The 22,713-nt window shown below is 41.2% G+C and overlaps 1 protein-coding gene across 5 annotated transcripts in view; it reads left to right on the forward strand.

Annotated features, from left to right (window-relative positions):
* The window catches only part of FEZ1 (fasciculation and elongation protein zeta 1), a 55,649-nt gene extending 33,287 nt beyond the window's left edge, over positions 1-22,362 (forward strand). For 3 of the 5 annotated variants that reach the window (XM_072156595.1, XM_072156596.1, XM_072156594.1), the window contains 7 exons: positions 5,050-5,136; positions 9,140-9,305; positions 13,105-13,379; positions 14,264-14,344; positions 18,382-18,457; positions 18,925-18,990; positions 21,512-22,362. In XM_072156595.1, the coding sequence (XP_072012696.1) occupies positions 5,050-5,136; positions 9,140-9,305; positions 13,105-13,379; positions 14,264-14,344; positions 18,382-18,457; positions 18,925-18,990; positions 21,512-21,528 (768 nt within the window). In that variant the 3' untranslated portion in view covers positions 21,529-22,362. The remainder of the gene's footprint in view (positions 1-5,049; positions 5,137-9,139; positions 9,306-13,104; positions 13,380-14,263; positions 14,345-18,381; positions 18,458-18,924; positions 18,991-21,511) is intronic. The other 2 variants (XM_072156597.1, XM_072156598.1) reach the window with 2 other exon arrangements.
* The last annotated feature ends 351 nt before the right edge of the window (positions 22,363-22,713 follow it).

Below are 22,713 nucleotides of genomic sequence, written 5' to 3' on the forward strand. Positions count from 1 at the left end.
TATATGATAGTATAAGACTTTCCATCTAACTTCGTCTTGGGACAGTTTCCCATGAATAATTGCAAAATCAGATTTTTCTTTCTTCAGATTTTGATGCGATTTTGATTTGATTTTAATCCTGCTGTTATCTGGCTATCTATTTTTGTAGTCCTGGTGTCAATACAGTTGGGTTCTATTTCATATCCATTTCTCACAACTCTCAAAAATATTACATGATGCCACAAGGTGATGGGGAGTAAAAACTAAAACACAAACATGAAAAATATCTGTATTTTTAGGGGTTATAACACAACACTAATTAATCAGTGGACACTGTAAATAATGTTAATATAAAGATCTATGACAACATAGTTGTTTTTGTTCATCTTGCCTCAGAATAAAAAGTGAACAGGAAGTTGCTTGTCCATCAGAATGATAGCAATGAAAACCTCAACCTATTCTGCAAACTGGCTCAGACACAACTCATTTGACAGAAAAATAGTTATCACTCCCTGAATATGTAAACACAAAATAAAAACTATCCATATTTTTTCCACAAATTTATAGCTCTTGGGATATAGAGCATCTTTACCTATTATCTTGATTACCTATGTTCAGCAATTTCTTTGCTATTCTTCTCAGTTTAGCCTGGCCTACCCTGTGATTCTGCCTAGTTGTTTAGAGATATGGTTTCACAAAGAGGGGGGCTGCTGCTCCCAATTTACTTTGGAGAAAGGATGTGGAGGTCATGTGACAGTGCTCTCAGTGTGTAGCTAAGAATGTTCAGATCTGTGCAGAAGTCTCCTACAGAGAGTAGTGACATAAAATGTATCCTCTGTTACCTATCAGTCCTTACATCCCAAATTGTTATTCTTCAGAATCTTCTCTATTTGCACCTCAATCACTGTTATAAACTCCTCTACTGCCCCCTACCCCACCATCTTCTATCCAAAAACTTTCTGCAGAACAGAGAAGTGAAAAACACTTAAAGCTCATACAGCAGAGACTACAAGTTTCATGTAACCTTTTCAGAGCTGGTTTCTACTATTTATTACATTCTCTGTGCACCATTCAGTATTTAATGCTAAATTACTTAAAGGAAACCTACCACCACAAATCTACCTATAAAGGTAGATCGGGTGGTAGGTGAATCAATGGGACGTGAGGATAGCCCTTTTAAGGGCTAATCCTCACGTCCCCGCACTGTTTTATAAACTTTTATTACATCAATATGTTAATTTACTTATGCGGCTACTGGGGCGTGGAGTAGCCGCATCTGAGGTTACACGAGGCGGCTACTCCACGCCCCGGTAGCCACATTACCCCTCCTACTCACAATGTTCGGCGCGCAGCTGCTCGTAGCTGCGCGCCCTCGTCCGCCGATCCTGACGTCTGCGCATGCGCAGAACAGCAGGCCCGCGCCTGCGCGGTCACTGCTCTGAAGCCGGGGCTGCGCAGGCGCGGGCCTGCTGTTCTGCGCATGCGCAGACGGCAGGATCGGCGGACGAGGGCGCGCAGCTACGAGCAGCTGCGCGCCGAACATGGTGAGTAGGAGGGGTAATGTGGCTACCGGGGCGTGGAGTAGCCGCCTCGTGTAACCTCAGATGCGGCTACTCCACGCCCCAGTAGCCGCATAAGTAAATTAACATATTAATGTAATAAAAGTTTATAAAACAGTGCGGGGACGTGAGGATTAGCCCTTAAAAGGGCTATCCTCACGTCCCATTGATTCACCTACCACCCGATCTACCTTTATAGGTAGATTTGTGGTGGTAGGTGCCCTTTAATGAGAAAATACAAGGCATACAACTGTGGAGAGACTAAATTTGACTCAGGGCATATACAGGAAGAGGTTAGTGTCTGTCCACTTCCCTGCTGCTGGTGAAGATGTTTCACAGCTATCTTCAAAACATAAAATGCCATAACACTGGAAAGAAAAGGGCAAAGGAAACAATATGGGCAGCATACTATTTGGTTTTAAGGGGGGAATTACCATTGACAAATTGGTAAAAATCATTATGACTTTGAAGTTATAATGTAAGTATCACTATAATCACACTGACCCACAGAAGAAAGGTGAAATTATATATGCAGTGGAAGAAGGTTTATAAGGGAAAAATATATAACCTATTATGGAACCAGTGAAAACTTGACTTGGGCCATAAAAAAACAAAGGCTTATACAGCTGCATTATACCTCAATGAAGATGGTGACCATGACACAATGCTTGATCCTGAAGGTCCACATAGGGCTGTCATTTGGGGATAAATTGAATACAGATTTCCCCAGACAGAAATATGATGGCTGCTGTAGGACTACTCTTAGCTCTTGTACTTCCCTACTTGAAAGGATTCATAAAAGAATAAAACTCCTAACCAAGGACTGGAGGATGACATTATCAATGAGGCTGCTTGTGGAGAATCCATTACTACAGTGTAGCAGGAATAATGTTTTACATATTGTAATATTCTGTCCATCGTCAGAGGCACTTTGGACTGGATTGCACTCTTAGACTTTCTTTGACTCTCTTTTCTGCTCTAGAGGGAATACTTCAAATGGGATGTAATGTGCAGAGTATTATGTGTAAGAGCCGGATGTTTGTTACACGCTGACCTTGCAGACAGAAGCCATTTACTGGCAGACAAGACGCTGAATCAGTTCCACCATCACAAAGTTACCGTTCTAAGAGCCCAGCAAACAGGGATGAGTAACAAAAAGTCCCAAATAACTAGCTTTGCTTTAGACCTCATGCACACAAACATGAATTTTAGACTACTAGCAGTTGTTTCTACAGCTAGTTCACATCCCTGTTCACTTGTATGGGTTCATGCGCACAGCCATGGATTCCACAGCCCTGTGCATGGACCCACTGCCTGAGATGCAAAAGATAGAGAAGGTTCAAATCCTGTTGCTCGCAGACTTATTTCTTTCTGTTTTCATCGTGTGAGTGAAGCTGCACTTTTTGTGTTCAGGAAGCTTAATGGAAAATGTAAGAGAAGTGGATTTGATAGGATCAAGACTATAAAGGAAATCTGGAGGAAAAAAGAGGCAACACAAGAAAACTGATCCCATTTGGAATTGTTCATTTGCTGGTCGGTACTACAGCACAGAATGACCTGATCCATGTAAATGTGTTTCCCCTTGGCATAAGTAGCATTGGGTATCAGAATAAGGTTCTCTTTAGCACTTGCAGCAAAGTTAAGATGGATCTGTAAGCTCCTATTATACCCATGAAGGCAACAGAGCTATGATCTGGCCTACTTTGTACAATATACATTAAGAATACCTTTTTGGTTACTGTATGCAGATTCGGACATTTGGGTGCAATTTTGCGTTACGAGGTTCACAGTTGGAAAAATAACCGTTTTTTAATATTTTGTTGAATAGGGACTTTTGGGACGCAGGAATACCTACCTACCTTTTTTACAGTTTTCAGCCCTAGTATCCCTATAATAGGTGATAGCCTAAGCTAGCACCTTTGCTGTATGGAAAGGCCTCAGCCTTTATTTGCCTTCCTCTGGATCACTATAGGAGTCTAGTTTGGAACTGATGGGCCTTTTTTCGACCTATGATACTATTTATATCATTCTTGATGATTCTATGATTCTAGATTAACGGTTTATAATACACTGTTTCTGGGTTAGAAGTATGGCTGCAGGAAAAGGCTACATACAGATTATTTATAAATATAGTGACACACAGATTGCATCAGAGCTTAATACATTAAATGGAAGATATTTTTCCATATTCAGTATATTTTTTGTGAAAGTGCTAGGACAGTGAAAAAAGTTAGTTGTATCTTTCCAGATACAATTAGACAGGATATATTTCATTACAGGGTTAAAATGTTATTGTTTATATATTGAAAAGTTAAATAATTTTCCAATACACTTTCCGTTATTATTTACTTGTGGTTTCTAGAGCTCTGCTTGCTGTCATTCTATAGGAAGTTCTGTTGTTTTGTTTGATCTTAGCCAAAAGGCCAAGAAGCAATAGGAAGCTCTGTTGTTTATTTAACATGGCCTGAAAAGGCTTTAATGACTGGGGCATTTTTAGTGAATTTTCATACATTGAGGTTAACTTTGGGTTTTTTCGTGCTACCTTAACATTTTTTGTTGTGTTTTTATTGGGACACATAGGGACATACTGAGTTCAGTCCCAGTTTGCAGCGTTCGGGACGTGAGATCCCGACAGCACGCGTTGCGAGTGTGATGCGAGTTTATCGCATAAGTGTGGAATGGGCCTAAGAGCCCCAGTTCTAGAGGGAAACGACCCCCTGTGAGGGCTAATGTTGATCAAAGCTGTACCGGATCTGATGAGACCCAGCAGCTCTGGTTAACAGCCCTGGTGGTCTTTCTCCTCTATGCATTGTGCTACTTCAGCTCAATGCTGTGAGGAGTGGAGAAAGGAGAAGGGGTAATAAACCGCATCTCCCTTCTTCGTGGGGGTCCTCCTCCCGTGACTAGCATGGTCTAAAGGCAGTCTGAAAGGAGTAAATGGGTAAGAATCTGTCTGTAGTTTGTGATTTCAAACAGGAAATGATACAGAAAGTATATTGGAAAATGATTTAATTTTTCATTCTACAAACAATAACCCCTTTAAGTCTTTATAACTACTGATAAGACCAGCAGCACAGATGTACATTCCCCTTCCTCTTGCTAAAATGAATGGCTTTTTCCAAGCGGGGGTCATGCAGAGCAGATTTTCCTCAGTCAGAGCTGATCAGATGCTTCTCACAACATTTTGTTTCTACTAAAGAAACCCCTGGCAGCAACCTGCTCCGCAGAAGTCTGTAATTTGTCTTCTGCTTGTCACATTAAATGGCTGCTGGTTAGATATTTTCCTGGGCATTTCTTGCTACTTCAACAAAGAAACACTCTGCCATATATTATTCAGCTGTGTGATAGGTTTTTCTGTGAACACAGCGGCTGGCAGTGATGGGTTTTTAGTGAGCCTCCATATTTGTAATGTTGTTGATGTTACAGAGAGAAGGTTGATAAATGCTGCAAATGGTACATTCTTCTTAAAGTCCCGGAAAATAGAGAAACTTCCCTATCGTTTTTTTTTCAGTTCCATGAAAAAGAAGAGGAAGAACTAAATGAGAAGAGTGAGAATGATTCTGGTATTAATGAGGAGCCCCTGATAACTGCTGACCAGGTAAAGACCATACAAGGAGGCTGGAGCTCTTGTACTAATAATAATCTTCATTTATACTGTATAGCGCCATCAAATTCTGTAGCGCTTTACAAATCATAGGGAACATATACAGGTAAAATACTATGTTACAGAGTATAAATGAAACAACTTACAGTCTATGACGGGACACAGAGGTATAAGAGCTTGTATAATGGTCCAGCCGTTCTTTATAAGGGAGAAGAATAAAATAATTTAATAAGTAAATCTGCTGCTGCTTAAACCAGCCGCAATCTTATATTTAGAGCTCAAGGTGAATGAGACTGCAGAGAAGCCTGGAGCTTGGTATATGGTGTTTGCCGGATAACAGACAGAAGGAGGACACAGGATGGGTTACTAAAGAGAGAGTTGAAATTTCATGCAGTTAGCGAGTGCGATAGCCTTGCCCAAAGAGATGGTTTTAAGAGCACGTTAGAAACTTTGGAGGTTGAGTATTAGTCTGATAGTCCAGGGAAGGGTATTCCAAAGAATTGGTGCACTCGGGAGAAGTCCTGGAGACGTGCCTGAGAGGTTTGATTTATGGCAGAGATTAATCTAATATTACTGGCAGATTGAAGAGCATGGGATGGGCGATAGACTGAGATGAGAGAGGAGAGGTGTAGCATTATGCAGAGCTTTGTGGATGAGGGTGATTATTTTAAACTATATTGGAAAGGAGATGGGCAGCCAGTGCAGTGACTGGTACAAACTGGAAGACAAGCCTGGCTACTGCATTAAGAATAGATTGGAGAGAGTTTAGTGGAAAACCGATTAGTAGGGAGTTACAGTAGTCTAGTTGATAGTGTGTCAAAGCAACAATTAGCATTTTAAAGGTTTTAGTTGTGAGAAGTTGGTGGATTTTAAAAATATTTTATTTGTATATGTCCCCTATGATTTGTTAAGTGCTACAGAATATGAAGGCACTATATAAATAAAGATTATTATTAGTATATTTTGAGATGCATACAGCAAGCACGAGAAAGAGATTGAATATACAGTGCAAACGGGAGAGGTCAGAGTCCAGCACCACCCCAACACAGCGGGCCTGCTGCCTCGGTGCTATAGTGATCCGAAAGACTGAGATGGAGAGGTCAGGGTTGGGTCAGATAGTAGATGGTGAAAAGACAAGAAGCTCAGTCTTAGAAAGATGAAGTTTCAAGAAGAGAGAGAACATGATGTTAGAGACTGCATAGAGACAGTCACTGGTGTTCTGAAGTAAGGCAGGAGTGATGTAACTTGCAGAAGTATATAGCTGGGTATCATTAGCATAAAGATGATACTGGAAACCAAATCTGCAGCTTCTATTGGGGCTACTTAGGATATGTATTATTACACAAGGACAGGTCATAGAAACCTATTCACTCAATCTGTTTGTCAAAAGAAGAGCTGGGTGCTCGCTTGTCAGTAAAGAGGGGAGGGACAAGCAGCGCTCACCCCTCCTCTCTCCTACACATGGCCGTATGCTTGTCGGGCATTGAAAACCTTAAAACTAGTTGTGTAAACATTACAACTTTTATGCAACTTTTCATATAAAGAGATGCAAATGGACTGCGTCCTCATTTTCCAGTCTTCACAAGCCTCCTAAGCCACTATGATAAATCTGAAGGGCAGCGTAGCTCCTGAGACAGTCTATAAACTGTGGTAGGATGCCTGCTTAATGATTAATCTCCCTCATTATCTGTGAGCAAAACCACCAAAGATACAGGTAGCTTAACCCCTTATTGACCTGGCCCTTTTTAGTTTTTTCACTTCCATTTTTCACTCACCACCTTCAAAAATCTATAACTTTTTTATTTTTCCACATAAAGAGCTCTGTGACGGCTTATTTTCTGCGTAGCCATCTCCATGCACCGGGACTAGTACGGCGTGCATTGGGAAGGAGTTAAGATATAATGAATCGATATGTTAATTGATATTGTTTGTGTAAATTGTGCAACTTTTCAATATATACAATATATATTATTTGCTGAAAGTCGACAACCCCTTTAACAATGTGATCTGCAGATAAAGATACAATTTCTGACTATGTCTTTAACTGCCTTTAACTCACTTACATGTGACAATTCGGATGTTTAAATGACTCCAATTACCTGCTTTTAGATGCAACAGAGCCTTGGATAGGGGAGATTGCAGAAAGGACATATCATATCCTACTTGAGGAGCTTGTGTCCCTTTAAAGGGTAGAAAGTCAGAGGCGTGTCTATAAACTTGTGTATGTGGCCTGTATTGGAATATTAATAATTATAAAGAAAACGATTTGAGCTGACATTGCATGCTGTGAGGTCAGGCCTGAGCTCTGCAGATACAAGTCTCTGAGGCTGTATTCCTGACATATTGGGAAACACAAGGACATCAGGAACAGTCATGTCCACGTAGTCAAGTGACTTAAAACGTCAATACTCAACAGGGAATTTTCTCCCTCCCCCTTCCCAAGAAGGTTCCGGGTATAGATTGTTGCTATGGAAACTGATCATTCATATATATCAGATGCAGTAAAAATTATCAATGACCATTGTTGGCAACCGCTCAGCATCTCCCACCTTTTTGCTATATGCATGCAGTATTAAGTCTGTTCAATGAAAATGAATGAGGCCATAGTCACTAAGGGGGAGATTTATTATCTCCTGCGGCCACTGGGCAAAACTAGGCCAGGTCCAACCTGGCATAGTATTGTGTAAAAACCAGCGAATGAAAGTTCTCTGGTTTTTCAAAAGAACACAGGCACATGTCGGAACGTGCCCTCCCCTCCACCGGCCACTGCACCCCTCTGCAACCCTCCATGCCTATGTGGTGTGGAGGTGGCGTATTCGCTATTCTTATTGCTAATTCTTGCACTGTGCAAGAATTTGTGATTATTTCAATGATTCTACACCACAAAACTCCCCCAAACTCCCCTAAATCTCCCCCTAATATCTATGTTCTATAGAAATGAAGGAACTTGTCTTCTATTGAAATCTGTATTTACATCTGTAATATGTATCCGTTTTATATACAAAATGAATACCTAAATATTGATAGTAGCACATTTATTACAAATGTAGCCTTAGTTTTTATTGTATCCTATTATGTACTCTTGTATCAGTAATGCAGCATATAATGTATAACTCTGTTCACACTGGCATCATGGCTTCCAGTTGTGCAGGATCCACTGGATGTATGGGGGGGCTGATTGTTCTTTTGATTAGGGTAGAATATTGTGGCTGATGGATGCCAGTGCGTACAATGCCTGATATTTTGCATATGTACCATTTGGTGTGTTACTTTCAGAGAACACTTGGGCACATTTATCATACGCTGGGCCTGATAACATGATAAATCCCATTGGGCAGCTGAGATGTGCTGTGCCGCTGGGGCACTCCTATGCCATGTCTGACTTGAATGCCTGAATGGGCGCAGGTTATAGGCAGTACACAGGCTCAGGACAGAAATGCCACACGTGGGATCACTTCCCGGCCTGGCACTGCTCCATTCTCGCCCAACTGGCATAGAGGGCAGAGAAGTCGCAATTCTCAATGCAAATCGTACCAAGCGCTCAAGAAGACATGTAAGCCGTGATAAATCCCCCCTCTATCTCATTTTATTAATATTTTTAGATGTTACTGTAGGTAGCCCTATATCCCAGTATATATAATGTTGCCGTCTTATAGAAATGCATCCATGGGTGTGACGTCACACGCCTGATGAGGAGCGCAAGGATTCAAATGGAGTTTCTTCAGACTAGTATTCAGACCATGATTAAGCTACTTTAGCGAAACGCGTAGGTCGGTGGACCTGTGTCCATATATGGCTTTTCAAGTCTGCACCACTGTCAAGATTTTTTTGCCACTGTTCCTACGATATGCTTTGAAGGAATAAAGTGTTGTGAGAGCCGATCTCAGTGTGTGCTGGATGCATTTCTATAAGAATTTGTAAACCTGAGGTTTCAAAAGATGGGGGGAGGTGAGCTGGACTTCTTTTTGTTTTATCTTAATGTTGCCGTCTTCTACAGGTGATTGAAGAGATTGAGGAGATGATGCAGAACTCCCCAGATCCTGAGGAAGAACTGGATGAAGATGACAATGACCTAGATGTGATTTCGGCTCATTCAGATACTGTACTTCTCCAGGAAATGCAGGCCCTGAGCCAGAACTTCAACAATAATTGGACCACAGAGGGTAAGGACCTGTCTATTTGTTTACACTAAAATTCACTATAAGTTTTATAGCCAGGCAGGCGCACTGGAGAGCAGGAGGAATGCACGGCTGCACAAATAGAGAAAGATAGATAGAAACATGTTCTATCTTTTCCCCATGTACGGTGCGTACCGCCGCCGGTGTCTATAGCCATCTATGGGATGTATATACAACCGCAAGCTTGTGGCTATATATATGTCCCCACAACTGCAGTGTGAATGGGGCCTTACCCCATTTACCTACTGGGCCCCTGTGAAGCTGCATATGTTACAACACTGGTATGCCCCATCTTGTTATGTTAAGGACACTGAAAGAGACATTTTGAAAATGTCAATTTCTAAGCAGCGCCCATTTACCCAACCAATATACGCCCACAAAATGTATAATATAACCCTTAGTGTCCTCCATAAAATAAAATGACTGCTGTCTATAATACCCCCTATTCGATCTTGCTCCTACTTATAACATCCCTACTTATAATTTGCCCCTACCCCTGCAGCAGCATGGTGCTTTCTTCTCTGTCACAGTGTGGCACTGAAAGAGACCAGTGCAATGGCGCACACAACATTGTTAAAGGAAATACTGGTGAGTGCCCCTCTGGCAGGTTCAGCTTTTTAGGGCCTTGTTTTTACAATAAAAAGGTTTCACAAATTATGAAAATTAGCATCCGGGGCTCCAGACGCTATAGATGTCAATGGAGCTTGGAGCCCCGAAGCTCATCTGCATAATTTTTAAAACCTCTTTTTCTTAAAAACAAAGGCATACGAGTCTACAAGAAGAGTAGCTTCTGCCGGAGTGGGCACACGCCAGTATGTCAGTGTGCTTGGTTTACAATTCTTTATCCTGGTGGTAGATTTCCTTTAAAGGCACAATGATGGAGCTTGGAGCCGACAACTACCTGCTTTACCAGTTTAAAAGATTTGACACGCTGGACATCCCACCTTCTGTGACGGGGGTCTAATACAAGAAAGTCTGGGCCTGCTCCAACCCTACGTAATTCAGTATGGTCAGGAGGAATGTATTTAGAAGGATTCACCAATATTGTACCCAGACATGTATTTTTGATCAAACAATGCATGATCACAGTGCCCTCTGGTGGCCAAATGCAAGAAATACCAGAATCATCTAAACAAAGCACATTGGTGGTACAACAACAAATGGAGTGCATATATATATTTTTATTATCCTGAATTTTGGACCTATTCTAAATATTATTATATTTTTAATATATATTAGAATATATTATATTAATTTACTATAATAGTATCTTAAATATATATAAATTGAACTGTTGACCGAACTCACTGACGCAGAATGCGAAAAAGGCCTTTCTGTTCTCCCACCAAATGCTCAGGAGAAAAACTATAAGCTTCTATCCAGATGGGACAGGTGTCCCCTCGAGCTTCACAAAATATATCCGGAGGTCTGCTAGAGATGGGGTGCGGAGGTCGGATCCAGTTTACATACATGGTGGAGCTGCCTTTCTCGCAAATGGTGTTTGATGCATATAAATCAGTTACCAGAAAGACAGTGCAAGCCTACACCAAGATTGCTTTTCTCTTGGTGGTGCCGGACTCTGTCTCCTCTGTAAAGAAGGGATTTCTCCGACATTTACTCACAGCTGCTCAAACGGTAATACCCCAACATTGGAAGACCTCACAACCACCTACCATTGTAGAATGAATAGAGTAGCTCCAATTCATACTTAAGATGTAGGTGATGGTGGCCAAGACTATTGCTCCTTCAATAGTTGATTGAGCGCATGAAACCACTACAAAACCTCAAAGTTTTTTTATTGGCTAAACGTCCATTATTACAGGGGCATAACTAGAGTGGTAGCAGCCATAGCAGATGCTATGGGGCCCGCACTGTCAATGGGCCCCAGCATTCAGGATATTGAGTGTGTATATGCTGTATGTCTGTATATGGTATTGTACTGTATGTATTTGTGTATTGTACATATGGTGTACAAAAGTCTGCCATGACCAGCCTCTTCTAGCCCCTGCATTATTATATGTTTTTGTGACTATTCTGCACTAAGCACACTGGGTCCTGCAAGACCATCCTCTTCACTTCACAGTTTCATTTTACATATGTTTGATAATCTTCAATAAATGTGGATTAAACATAGAAATATATTGGTCATCTGCACTATGAGCAGGGAACCTTTTATAGACTGTGAATTACCATTTAAAAGCTTCAAAACCACCCCAACATCCTGAAATGGGGGGCGTCCACTAAGCCACATGCTGGGAAGCTATCTGTTTATTCACAGTAAATAAAATGCATTTCTAGATATCTGTAGTATTAGCAGTTTGCTAATATAAGATACAATACTATCAAGAATAGGTCAAAATTCAGGACTTAGACTTAGAATGAAAGGAACTTTACAGATTTTCTTATGCAGGCGGTCCCCTACTTAAGAACGCCTGACTTACAGACAACCCTATCTTGTACGTAACCCAGGGACCACCTGTATATAGCATCAATAAAAGTTAACTTTTAAGATGTGGTTACCAATAACAAATAACAATATAATTGGCATAAATATATTTTTCCAATATGTTAATTTTGCATCAATATACAGGCAGTCCCAGGGTTACATACAAGATAAGTTATTTAGGATTGTACTTCAGTATGCAAGTCAGAGCCGGTATATTTTATAATTGTAACTCCAGTCAAAATGATTTTTGTCCCAGTGACAATTACATTTTTCAACATTTTGTGCTGTAATTGGACCAAGGATTATCAATAAAACATTACAGACACCTTGCAGCTGATCATGGCAGCCTGGGACTATAGTAAAGAATCCAGAGAGCTTCACCAGAGGTCACAGTGGGCAGAGAGGTCCGTCTGTAATTAGGGGTCATCTGTAAGTCGAGTGTTCTTAAGTTGGGGACCACCTGTATTATAAAAGTATATAAACATGTAACACAGCTTTCACCTTTATGCACACTTATCCATGTATGCATAAATTATCAACACTTGCATGGATTACACTTTAATCTCATGTGATGATAAAAGTGAAGTTTTAGTCACCGCGCTGTCTTGGACTTCAGACCTTAATACATGTTACATAATGTTTGCAGCCTTCAGATGAGATTTGGTTGTTTATATAGTAAAAAACCTCCTTAAAACCACAGAACTTCACTAAAAACCCATATTATGATGAATTTGTATACAGATTGATGAATGTTATCAGGTATGTTTTTCTTAAAATGTGATACAGTGGTTGTGGAACGATATATAGCAGGTGGCTATGAACCTGCCATGTATAGTTTGACTCAAATGAAATCTACCATAAAAATCCATAATGATAAAACGGGGGCACTTACTCACAGATCTAGGCACTGTGACTATGGTAATCTTCTTATATTTGTTATCCATGGCCTCCTTCCCTCTAAAGTCCACTTTGTAAAAATTGTGTTGGTGAGCCAAAAGAGCTCTTGGGGGGCGTTACCAGAGCCCCTCCGTTTTGTAGCTTACACTGTGCAAGGATCACTTCCCACGAAGCAGTGGGAGGGGAATTGCTCATGCACAGTGTAATAGCCTGTAAAACACCTTCCAGAGCCCTTCTGGCCAATTATCCTAATTTTAAAAGTTGATTGTAGAAAGAAGGAGGCCATGGATCAGTAAATGTGCCTGGTTTATTATGCTGGATTTTGATGGTAGATTTCCTTTAATATACATCCACATTATAAGAAGCGATTACTTTGTTCTACCGTTTATCCCAGATGTTGTAGAATAACGTTCCTTGTGTCTCTATTTCTGTCCCATCCAGCAGGTCTGCAGCACATGAGCGTTGAGGAGCTGACTCAGTTACTGGAGCGAGTAGAGCGTGCCATCTGTGACTATTCTGAAGAGCTAGTCCAGCATCTTGCTCGACGGGATGAGTTGGAGTTTGAGAAGGAGGTGAAAAATTCCTTCATCACTGCTCTCCTGGAGGTCCAGAACAAGCAGAAGGAACACAGAGAACTGGTGAAAAAGAGGAGGAAAGAGAAGGGCCTCAGTCTGCAGAGTAACAAAACCGAGAGAAATGGCCAGATGCCTATGAAGGTACTAGAGCAACAAAAAGTCACCACTTCCTGTAGATATTCCTGTGACGGCCCTGTTTATTCAAAAAACTATCCTATAGTATTGCTGAGTAACCACCACTATAAGGTGGAATTTGTTGCAAATGCACCAAACTGGATACTTATTAGCAGGCTCCATATTGTTAGCTGATTTACACTATAAGGCATACGTCACAATACAGGGTATGCAGAATCTTTTTCCTGTGAGTGTGGGTATGTGTGGTCCTTTCATGGTTTTGAGGGAAAAAAAAACACTTTCATTGAAGATATTGTGGATTGCTGCAGCTTATTTTGGTATTCTTGTTACACAGCACTGTTATACCATTTCTATACATTCTTGCCTTGCTGACAAGGGGAGATGGTTTAAGATGCAAAAATGTGCTCCAAACTTAAGCACAAAATTCTAGAGCCATGGGTAGCACAGTGGCTCAGTGGTTAGCACTACAGCCTTGCAGCGCTGGGGTCCTGGGTTCAAGTCCCATCCAGGTCAACATCTGCAAAGAGTTTGTATGTTCTCTCTGTGTTTGCGTGGGTTTCCTCCAGTCTCCTCCAAAACTGATACTGGTAGGTTGATTAGATTGTGAGCCCCATTGAAGACAAGGATGTATTTGGCAAGATTTTGGCAGTGCTGCATAATCTGTGTGCAATAAACAGATTAAAGGTTTATTATTATTATAGTACACCATTTAAAAAGGTGTAAGCAAAAAGGTGAGGAACAAAAAATTAGCTGCTGACCTTATTGTGTTGTGCAAGGCTTGTGTATGTGAAGACTGTTGCATCCTCCACCGTCCAAGAGTCCAGATCTACTGTAAATAGACCGGATTAGTAAATCTGCTCCAGTATGACTAAAGCTTTGTTCTTCTGCAGCGTTTCAGCATGGAAGGAATCTCTAATATTCTTCAGACGGGAATCAGACAAACGTTTGGTAATTCAGGGAATGAGAAGCAGGTGAGTGTATGGTGGGGTAAATACTCAGTGTTTGGGACATTAATGAGGACAGTGTATTAATCTGGGCTATAATTCTGTAATCACTAGGCCATTAAGGACATTATTTGGCTACTTTATCTCTCAGTTGTTAGGCCCCTTCCACACTTGCGTTGCAGATCACGTCAGAGTTTGATCAGGATGCGATCAGTGTTTGGTCAGTGAAAAACTGACATTTTGCATCAGAGTGCAATCAGTTTTCAGTCAGAGTTTGTTCAGTGTCTCAGTTTTTCAATGCAATTTCAATGCGTTTTTCACACGCATTAACTTAAAAGGACTCAGGGCTATGGCAATTGATGCGTGAAAAATGCATTGCACTTTCATGTGTCTCAGAGTGCAATGCGTTTTTGATGCATCTCCATAGACTTGTATGGTGCGTTTTTCACACGCGTGACATGCAAAAGTATAGCACGTCGAGATTTAAATGCGCATTAAAAAAATGCGTGTGTGTGCGTGAAAAAATTTGCAAGTCATTGATAACAATAGGTCAGAGTGCAATACAAGTAAAAGCACGCACAGAAAACGCGTATGAAAAACGCACGTGTGGAAGGGGCCTTAGTAGACTACAGGGACATGAAGCTGATTTACACAAACTGCATAAACAAGGAAGAAAACATGGTAACATTTTTAAAATTAAGCATAGTTCAAAGTTTGATTTTATTATTATCTGCACTTAAAGGGGTTATCCGGGTTTAAAAAAAATTTTATGGCCGGGCTGGGGAGGGCTAGTTAAACATAATAAACATGGACTTACCTCCTCCGGCGACGCTGATGTCCCGCGCCGCGGTCCCTTCGATCCGTGCCCCTGTTTGTTTACAGGGGCACGGAAGCCGCGCACAGGGAACTTCCGGTTCGCGATGTGGACGGCTCCTCCCATCCGTCCCTATCTCTCAACGTTGTAAGCGCTGGGAGATGGTGCGCATGGGAGCATCCGGGCCGGCGCGGGACATCGGCAGCACCGGAGGAGGTAAGTAAACCCGGATAACCCCTTTAAGATTTACTAGATGATTTTGGAATAGCCTGCCTCCGCTGGTCACAGCAGAGAGCTTCAGGAAGGGTCTAAATGCCTTTTTACACCTAAATAACATTGATGGTTATATTATATAGAATTGCTTCCCCTAAATCCCTTCCTCATGCAATCCCTTCCCTTCTTTGGTTAAATTTGATGGACAAGTGTCTTTTTCAACCGTATAAACTACGTCAAAAGTGGTTTTACAATTTTTCCTCTTGACAGAATGCTTAGAGCCATAACTTTTGGATGAACACAGTCAGACAACTACAACGCAACACGACTACAATGTTACTGTACACAGAGCAGAAATGATCAACATGGAGATCATTTATAATCTACAATAAAACACAGGTTAGCGGTGCGCTACTTTATAAGAAATTTCAGTTCAAGTGAAATCAAGACAGATGATACTCTCACGACTTCCACCATGGTCATGAATAGAGGAAGCGGCCATTACATAAAAATTCTTTTGATAAGATACCAGACATTTCTGCTGGACCAGGTTTTGCGTCTTCAGGCTTCTTCCGGGGCAAGAAAAGGCAAAACCTGGGTCTGGGAAGGTGTTTGGCCTCTCATTGAAAGAATTTATATCTAATGCATTCTTTTAATGACTCTGTGTTTGTGAGTAGCTGAAATAACCATATATCTATATGATATGTTATGTGTCCATCCGGCATGGACTTTGGACACAGGGGTATAGCATTATCTACAGTTGAGTTACATTTACAGTGTTTGGAGGCTGGAAAGATCCGGGGTGTTCCTCTATTCCTGACCACAACCAAAGTGGCAAGAGTATCATCCATCCTGATTTCACTTGAAGTTGAACTGAAATTTACAGCAGAGCACCAATAACCTGTATTTTATTGTATAATCTGCTAAGCATTTCCTCAAATTTGCACACTGCAATATTGCCAGATTTTAAAATCTGTTTCATGTCAATTTTGTGCTACACATTCAGAGTATAGATCTCCATTCTCAATGAACCCCTGCACACAACCATTGTTCTTGTTAGTGAGCTATCCATTAATTCAGGGGTCCCCAAACTTTTTACGTAGGGGGCTGTTCACTGTCCCCCTCAGACCGTTGGAGGGCCGGACTAAAGTTTAAAAATAAATAGCGGTACATGTGACCGCATCCATAATACACTGGCACCCACCTCAATTAATTATTTAATATTTCGGTACTGCACCCCCATGTGAACTATTTTATATATTGGCCCAATTAATTAATTAATATACTGGGACCTCTCTCCATTAATTATTGAATATGCCTCCCCCCCCCATTAATTACTAAACTGCCCCTCAAAATTAATTATTTCCTATACCCGCACCATTAATTATTTCCTATGCTGCCCCTCATAATTAATTATTTCCTATACCCGCACCATTAATTATTTATTAATGCTGCCCCCACCATTAATTATTTCCTATGCTGCCCCTCATAATTAATTATTCCTATACTGCCCCTCATAATTAATTATTTCCTATTCTACCCCTAAATATTAATTATTTCCTATTCTGCCCCTCATAATTAATTATTTCCTAAGCTGCCCCTCATAATTAATTATTTCCTATTCTGCCCCTCATAATTAATTATTTCCTATTCTGCCCCTCATATTTAATTATTTCCTAAGCTGACCCTTATAATTAATTATTTCTTATTCTGCCTCTCATAACTAACTATTGGCCCCCAGTCGCCACAATCTTTTTACTGCCCTTTTTAATAAAAAAATAAAAGCCCTGTACTCACCTAAGTCTTCTATCTTCTTGCCGCGTCCGGGCAGGAAGGGGTGCACGGCCGCGTGATGACGTCATCGCGCAGCCGCGCAGCCTAGTTCATGGAGCGATGTGCGCCGCGGTTGTATTCCGGCCACATCGCTCCAGTAATAGTGCTCGAGCGGCCGTTTCCGGCCGCACCGAGCACTATACAGTGGCGGGCAGGAGCTTCCTATCTGGACGGAAAGAGGCTCCTGCCCGACTGTTGCAGGCCGCGAGGGCCCAGCGCTGGCGCGCCAAGTGTCGGGGGCCGGATCGAAACGAGTAGTTTGGGGAACCCTGCATTAATTCAACAGATAGCCCACAGAAAAACATATTTCTACGTATTCATTCACATGGCTCTGATTTCCACTGCCTGTGTAGGACAACGGTCTAAGACGCAAAAGCTGCTGATACACACACCACCTTCAATGGCCGCAACGTATTATGGTGTGGTTTTCATGCATATGTGAAGCACATTATCACATGCCCATAAACTAAATTGTAAAAAAAAATGCATTCAAAAATCTGTGAGGACACGCAAGAAAAGTTATTATTTTATTTTTGGGATTGAGCAACAATTTCTAAAGAACACATTACTTATTCCAAATCACATTCACTTTAATGCTACTGTATGCCACTGTGGACTTTCTGCTCGAAAATAAAATCTGCAACACGTGCAGATATTTTAAGAACAACTGCAGGATTGTAGTGAAATAATAGTGCATAATCATTAAGAAACCATAGGGGCACATGTAACACAAATCTGGCTTTGTCCATCTGCTTTTTGGGTCTTTTCTTGTTTTTTTTCTGCTGGTCAGTTGTATCTTAGCTGTTTTTCCTTACTGATACATGTGGCATTTGGTGAATCACAATCAGTTCTAAGCTAATTTCTACATCTTGTCAGGGGTAGTCGTAGATTTGCACTAAAATGTGCAACTTCTTTTTAAAAAAAAGCCACAACTTTCACATCTGGATTCAGGTGATAACTCTGGGAACATTGTAGAAAATTAGACTGATGAACTTCGAAGACAGACTGTCTAAGGTGCAAAAAAAGTCGCAAATAAGCACAAGCACTGTGAAAAGTGTGAGAAATTAAAGAAAAAGGCAAGTATAAAGTTTGATACCTGTGCCCCATAATAAAGCTTAATCTTTGGTTCAGGGTACAGAGTATAACATATGTTATGTATATTGTTGGTAAAGATTAATTATCATCTTATTATCTTATCTTGCAGTATCTGAATACAGTCATCCCATATGAGAGGAAAGCTACACCCCCTACAGTTGAGGACCTGCAGATGCTAACAAACAGTAAGCATGCTCCCTAGGGGTAATTCTATGACAGGCCGTATCAGGAGGCCGCGGCCTGCTTATGATGAGATCTCTGTCCATCCACCTTGCTGGATAAATCAGGAGGCTTCGACCTCCTGATACATACAGCGGTTGGCTGTGCTGGCATCAGGGCTTGTTGTAGAAGTGCCCTTTCAGACCTGAAAATGTGCCGACTATTTCTAATGCTCAGATGCGGGGCAGAAAGGCCCCTCACCAGCCCACTCTACTGCCTGGTGCACCCCCTTAACACTCCTCCACGCCCACTCAGCATGGAGGTAGCATAAAGGGGTAAATTAGTGCAATTCCTGGTGGTTTGCAAAGAATTGTGATTATTTCATGGCATACAAGGCCTGATAAATGTCCCTCATTTAATGCAGCAGTATTGAGAAATCGTCTATATATCACAGGACACACTTGTACTAATCCTTAGCTTTCTCTGCCTGCAGTATTGTTTGCTATGAAAGAAGACAGTGAGAAGGTTCCCATGCTATTAACGGACTACATTTTAAAAGGTAAAATTCTCAATATTTCCTGTAAATGTATATCAAAAGAGGGTTATCTAAGGTAAGAAAAAAAATGCGACAAACGCATGCATTCTTGGGTCAGAAACAGCCGAGCCATGGTCCGTTGTTTGCATCCCATGTGTTATTGACCTACGAGGTCCACTCATATGCCAGTGACATAAGAAGTTGTGACAAAGCCGCAAACTCGGGAAAGAATAGGATCTGCTCTAAAATGTGCGCTCCAGGCAGTCATCTCACACATGAGTCCATAGGACCCGCATCTGTGTGTATAATCCCTTTGAAACAACCGATGCTGACACTCTAAAATGTTAGTGTGTACGGTTCCATATAGATCCATGTACTAGACAACACCTCCAAATGTTTCTGCAATAGACTGATGCCTAGCAAAAGGGAGATCATTTAAGGATCATATTAAGTTATTATTTACAAGATACAAGGCAAATTTGTTCTGGTGTACAAACCCTGAAATAAAAGCTATGCCATACAAGCAACCAGCAATTGTGATTATTTGCCCTGCGAGCGGCGGAGTAGACTGTGCAATCGCTATAGACCACAATTGTTGAATTGTTGAAGCCTCCAGATGAATCCGGCGCCCTGGAAGGACGGAACAATAATTACCAATAAAGGTTCACTGTAGACACCTTTGATAACTTATGTTGACCATTGTACCCTGGAAGTAAAGATCACTAAATTTAGAGCTAATCCTTTAGTCCCCCTTATCTTTTATAATTTTTAATTGCCCTAATATGCAAATTTACCAAAGAGACTACTAGCCTCTTGTGATCCGCCTTCCAAGACTAAAGGATTAGCCCTAAAAAGGGCTATCCTACTATGATTAGATGAACCTGCCACCAGATCTTCTTTAATAGGTAGATCCGTGGTGGTAGGTTTCCTTAACCCCTTCACGACTTGGCCTTTTTTAGTTTTTTCACTTCCATTTTTCACACCCCACCTTCAAAAATCTATAACTTTTTTATTTTTCCACATAAAGAGCTCTGTTATGGCTTATTTTCTGCGTAACAAATTGCACTTCGTAGTGACGGTATTTAATATTCCATGGCGCGTACTGGGAAGCGGGAAAAAAATTCCAAATGCAGTGAAAATGGTGAAAAAACACATTAGCGACGTTTTCTTGTGGGCTTGGATTTCACAGCTTTCACTCTGCGTCCCAAATGACATGTCTACTTTATTCTTTGGGTTGCTACGATCACAGGGATACCACATTTGTACAGGTTTTATAATGTTTTCATACATTTAAAAAAATTAAAACCTCCTGTACAAAATTTTTTTTTTGATTTTGCCATCTTCTGGCGCTAATAACTTTTTCATACTTTGGTGTACGAAGCTGTGGGTGGTGTCATTTTTTGAGACTTTTGATGGCGTTTTCATTGCTATCATTGTTAGGACTGTGCGACCTTTTGATCACTTTTTATTAATTTTTTTATATTTTCCAAAATGGCAAAAAAATGTCATTTTTGACTTTGGACGCTATTTTCCGTTACGGGGTTAAACGCAGTGAAAAACCGTTATAATATTTTGATAGATCGGACATTTTCGGACGCGGTGATACCTAATGTGTTTATGATTTTTACTGTTTATTAATATTAATATCAGTTCTGGGGAAAGGGGGGTGATTTAAATTTTTAGGTTTTTTTAATATAATTTTTTTTTTTTTAACTTTTTTTTACTTTTACTTTAACTATTTTTCAGACTCCCTAGGGTACTTTAACCCTAGGTTGTCTGATCGATCCTACCATATACTGCCATACTGCAATATGGCAGTATATGGGGATTTTACTCCTCATTCATTACAATGTGCTGATAGCACATTGTAATGAATAGGTTAAAACGAGACAGCTTCGGGCCTTCGTGAGGCCCGATGCTGTCATGGCAACGGATCACCGCTCCCCGTGACGTCATCGGGGAGCGGAGATCCGCGCCAAGATGGCGGCGCCCATGCGGCGCCATCTTTTTGAAGCCTCCGGCAGCATTGCCGGAGGCGATCGCGGTGAAAGCACCCGCGATCGGTGCTAGCACCGATCGCGGGTGTTACCGGTAAGCCTTTGCTGCAATATGCAGCAAAGACTTACCGGCTATGGAGAGGGCTCGGCCCGCGAGCCCTCTCCATGCACCGGGACCCGGCGCGCGCCGTACTAGTACGGCGCGCGTCGGGAAGGGGTTAAAGTCAGGGAGTGCCTGCATATTGATTATGCTGAGCCATTTTGTGTATTGGTAAATACACTTTTTTCTGTCACTCTTATTCAGATTTACAAAATATGTGGATGATAAATTCAACTAAGACACATGTGTATAATATCTATCATGATCCTATTATGCTCAATCACATATTCCACCACCATGCCCCTACACACACACATAAACATAATGCCCCTTGTTAAGAACTAGTGGGTATAATCTATAAATAAGAGAAAGGAGGATTCTGACACTCAATGCCATATTGTTATTGCATGTACTGTATGAATTAATCTAAGTTATTTTCTTTCTCCAGTGCTCTGCCCAACCTAACGTCTGCCACCCAGATTGTTGATCAGGGAGAATATTCGTGTCACATCAGGACTGCATGACATAACATTTAAATTTACATTGAATTAATCGGAGTTACAGACCAGTATTGGTTATTATCTATTGCTTTCTCATCAATTTAACCATGATGTGCTCAGAAAAACATGGAATTAACCCCATGATATTTTGTGTTGCCCATGGGTTTGCTACCAGGGGATCTGCCATCTGCTGCCCATCAGTAGTAGTCAGATTCCTTGTGGTAGAGCTCTACCTACTTCATGATCCAGGTAAAGTGGGATTCTGCACTTGTTTTGCTATGTACAGATGTGTGATTCTATGTACTAGTAAAAGGTAATGGATTACTAGAAGAATAATGGCGCCCTGGAGCAGCAGATAATGGATCCACATTGGATTCCCTGTGATATAACTTATCTGTAGTATTGTAAGTGGCCACTTGGTGCCAAGACTTTCAGGGCATTTACCTGTAACAGTGTTTTGGGTGTCTGCTCCTTGTATCTTCTGCTCGTTTTGGCCAAATCAGTTACTTTCCTCTCATTATATTGCTTAGATTTTCACCTGTTTGTGTAACACATTCATGGAGAGATTTTGGCTCGTGTGAAACGGTCATGTTCGTTGCCAACAAATAGCTTTAACGTCAGGTCCCTGTGGCCGATAAATGTCCCTGAAAGTATTACTGTCCTCCCTCGCTCCAATTTATCATCTCCAGGTAGGAGGGGAACAATGTCTGACATACGGAGGTCTCTGTACATTGTAGTGTAATAGAATGTGTCTTGCTATGTATTAGCTGATATGAAATAAATTCATGTAGTGAATGTCCACTGTGTTTTCTGTCTTTCTTGGGACCTACATACATATGCACCATAGTGATGTCCTGGGAGGGGACAATTAATTTTGGCGACGTTTCAATAAATCTTTTTCTTTAGACATGTCTCTACATGTATGTACCTTTACCTTTGCCTCCTTTGAGAGCGTCAGGCTTTCCCTGTTCTCGCCATGTTGCCCCCAGGATATATACAAAACTTCTTGTTTTTCACTTCTGCAGTCTGTTCTAATGGCGTCACCCACTTTGTCTCTTTCTCTCACAGTCCTTCTCATAAATGGATAGAGACTGGGAGACGGGAGGGGGTGCAGGGGAGTCATAATGCCCTACTGCAGCCTCTCCAATTC

Source organism: Engystomops pustulosus, chromosome 6 (genome assembly GCF_040894005.1).
Source record: "Engystomops pustulosus chromosome 6, aEngPut4.maternal, whole genome shotgun sequence".
NCBI classification, from domain to species: domain Eukaryota; kingdom Metazoa; phylum Chordata; class Amphibia; order Anura; family Leptodactylidae; genus Engystomops; species Engystomops pustulosus.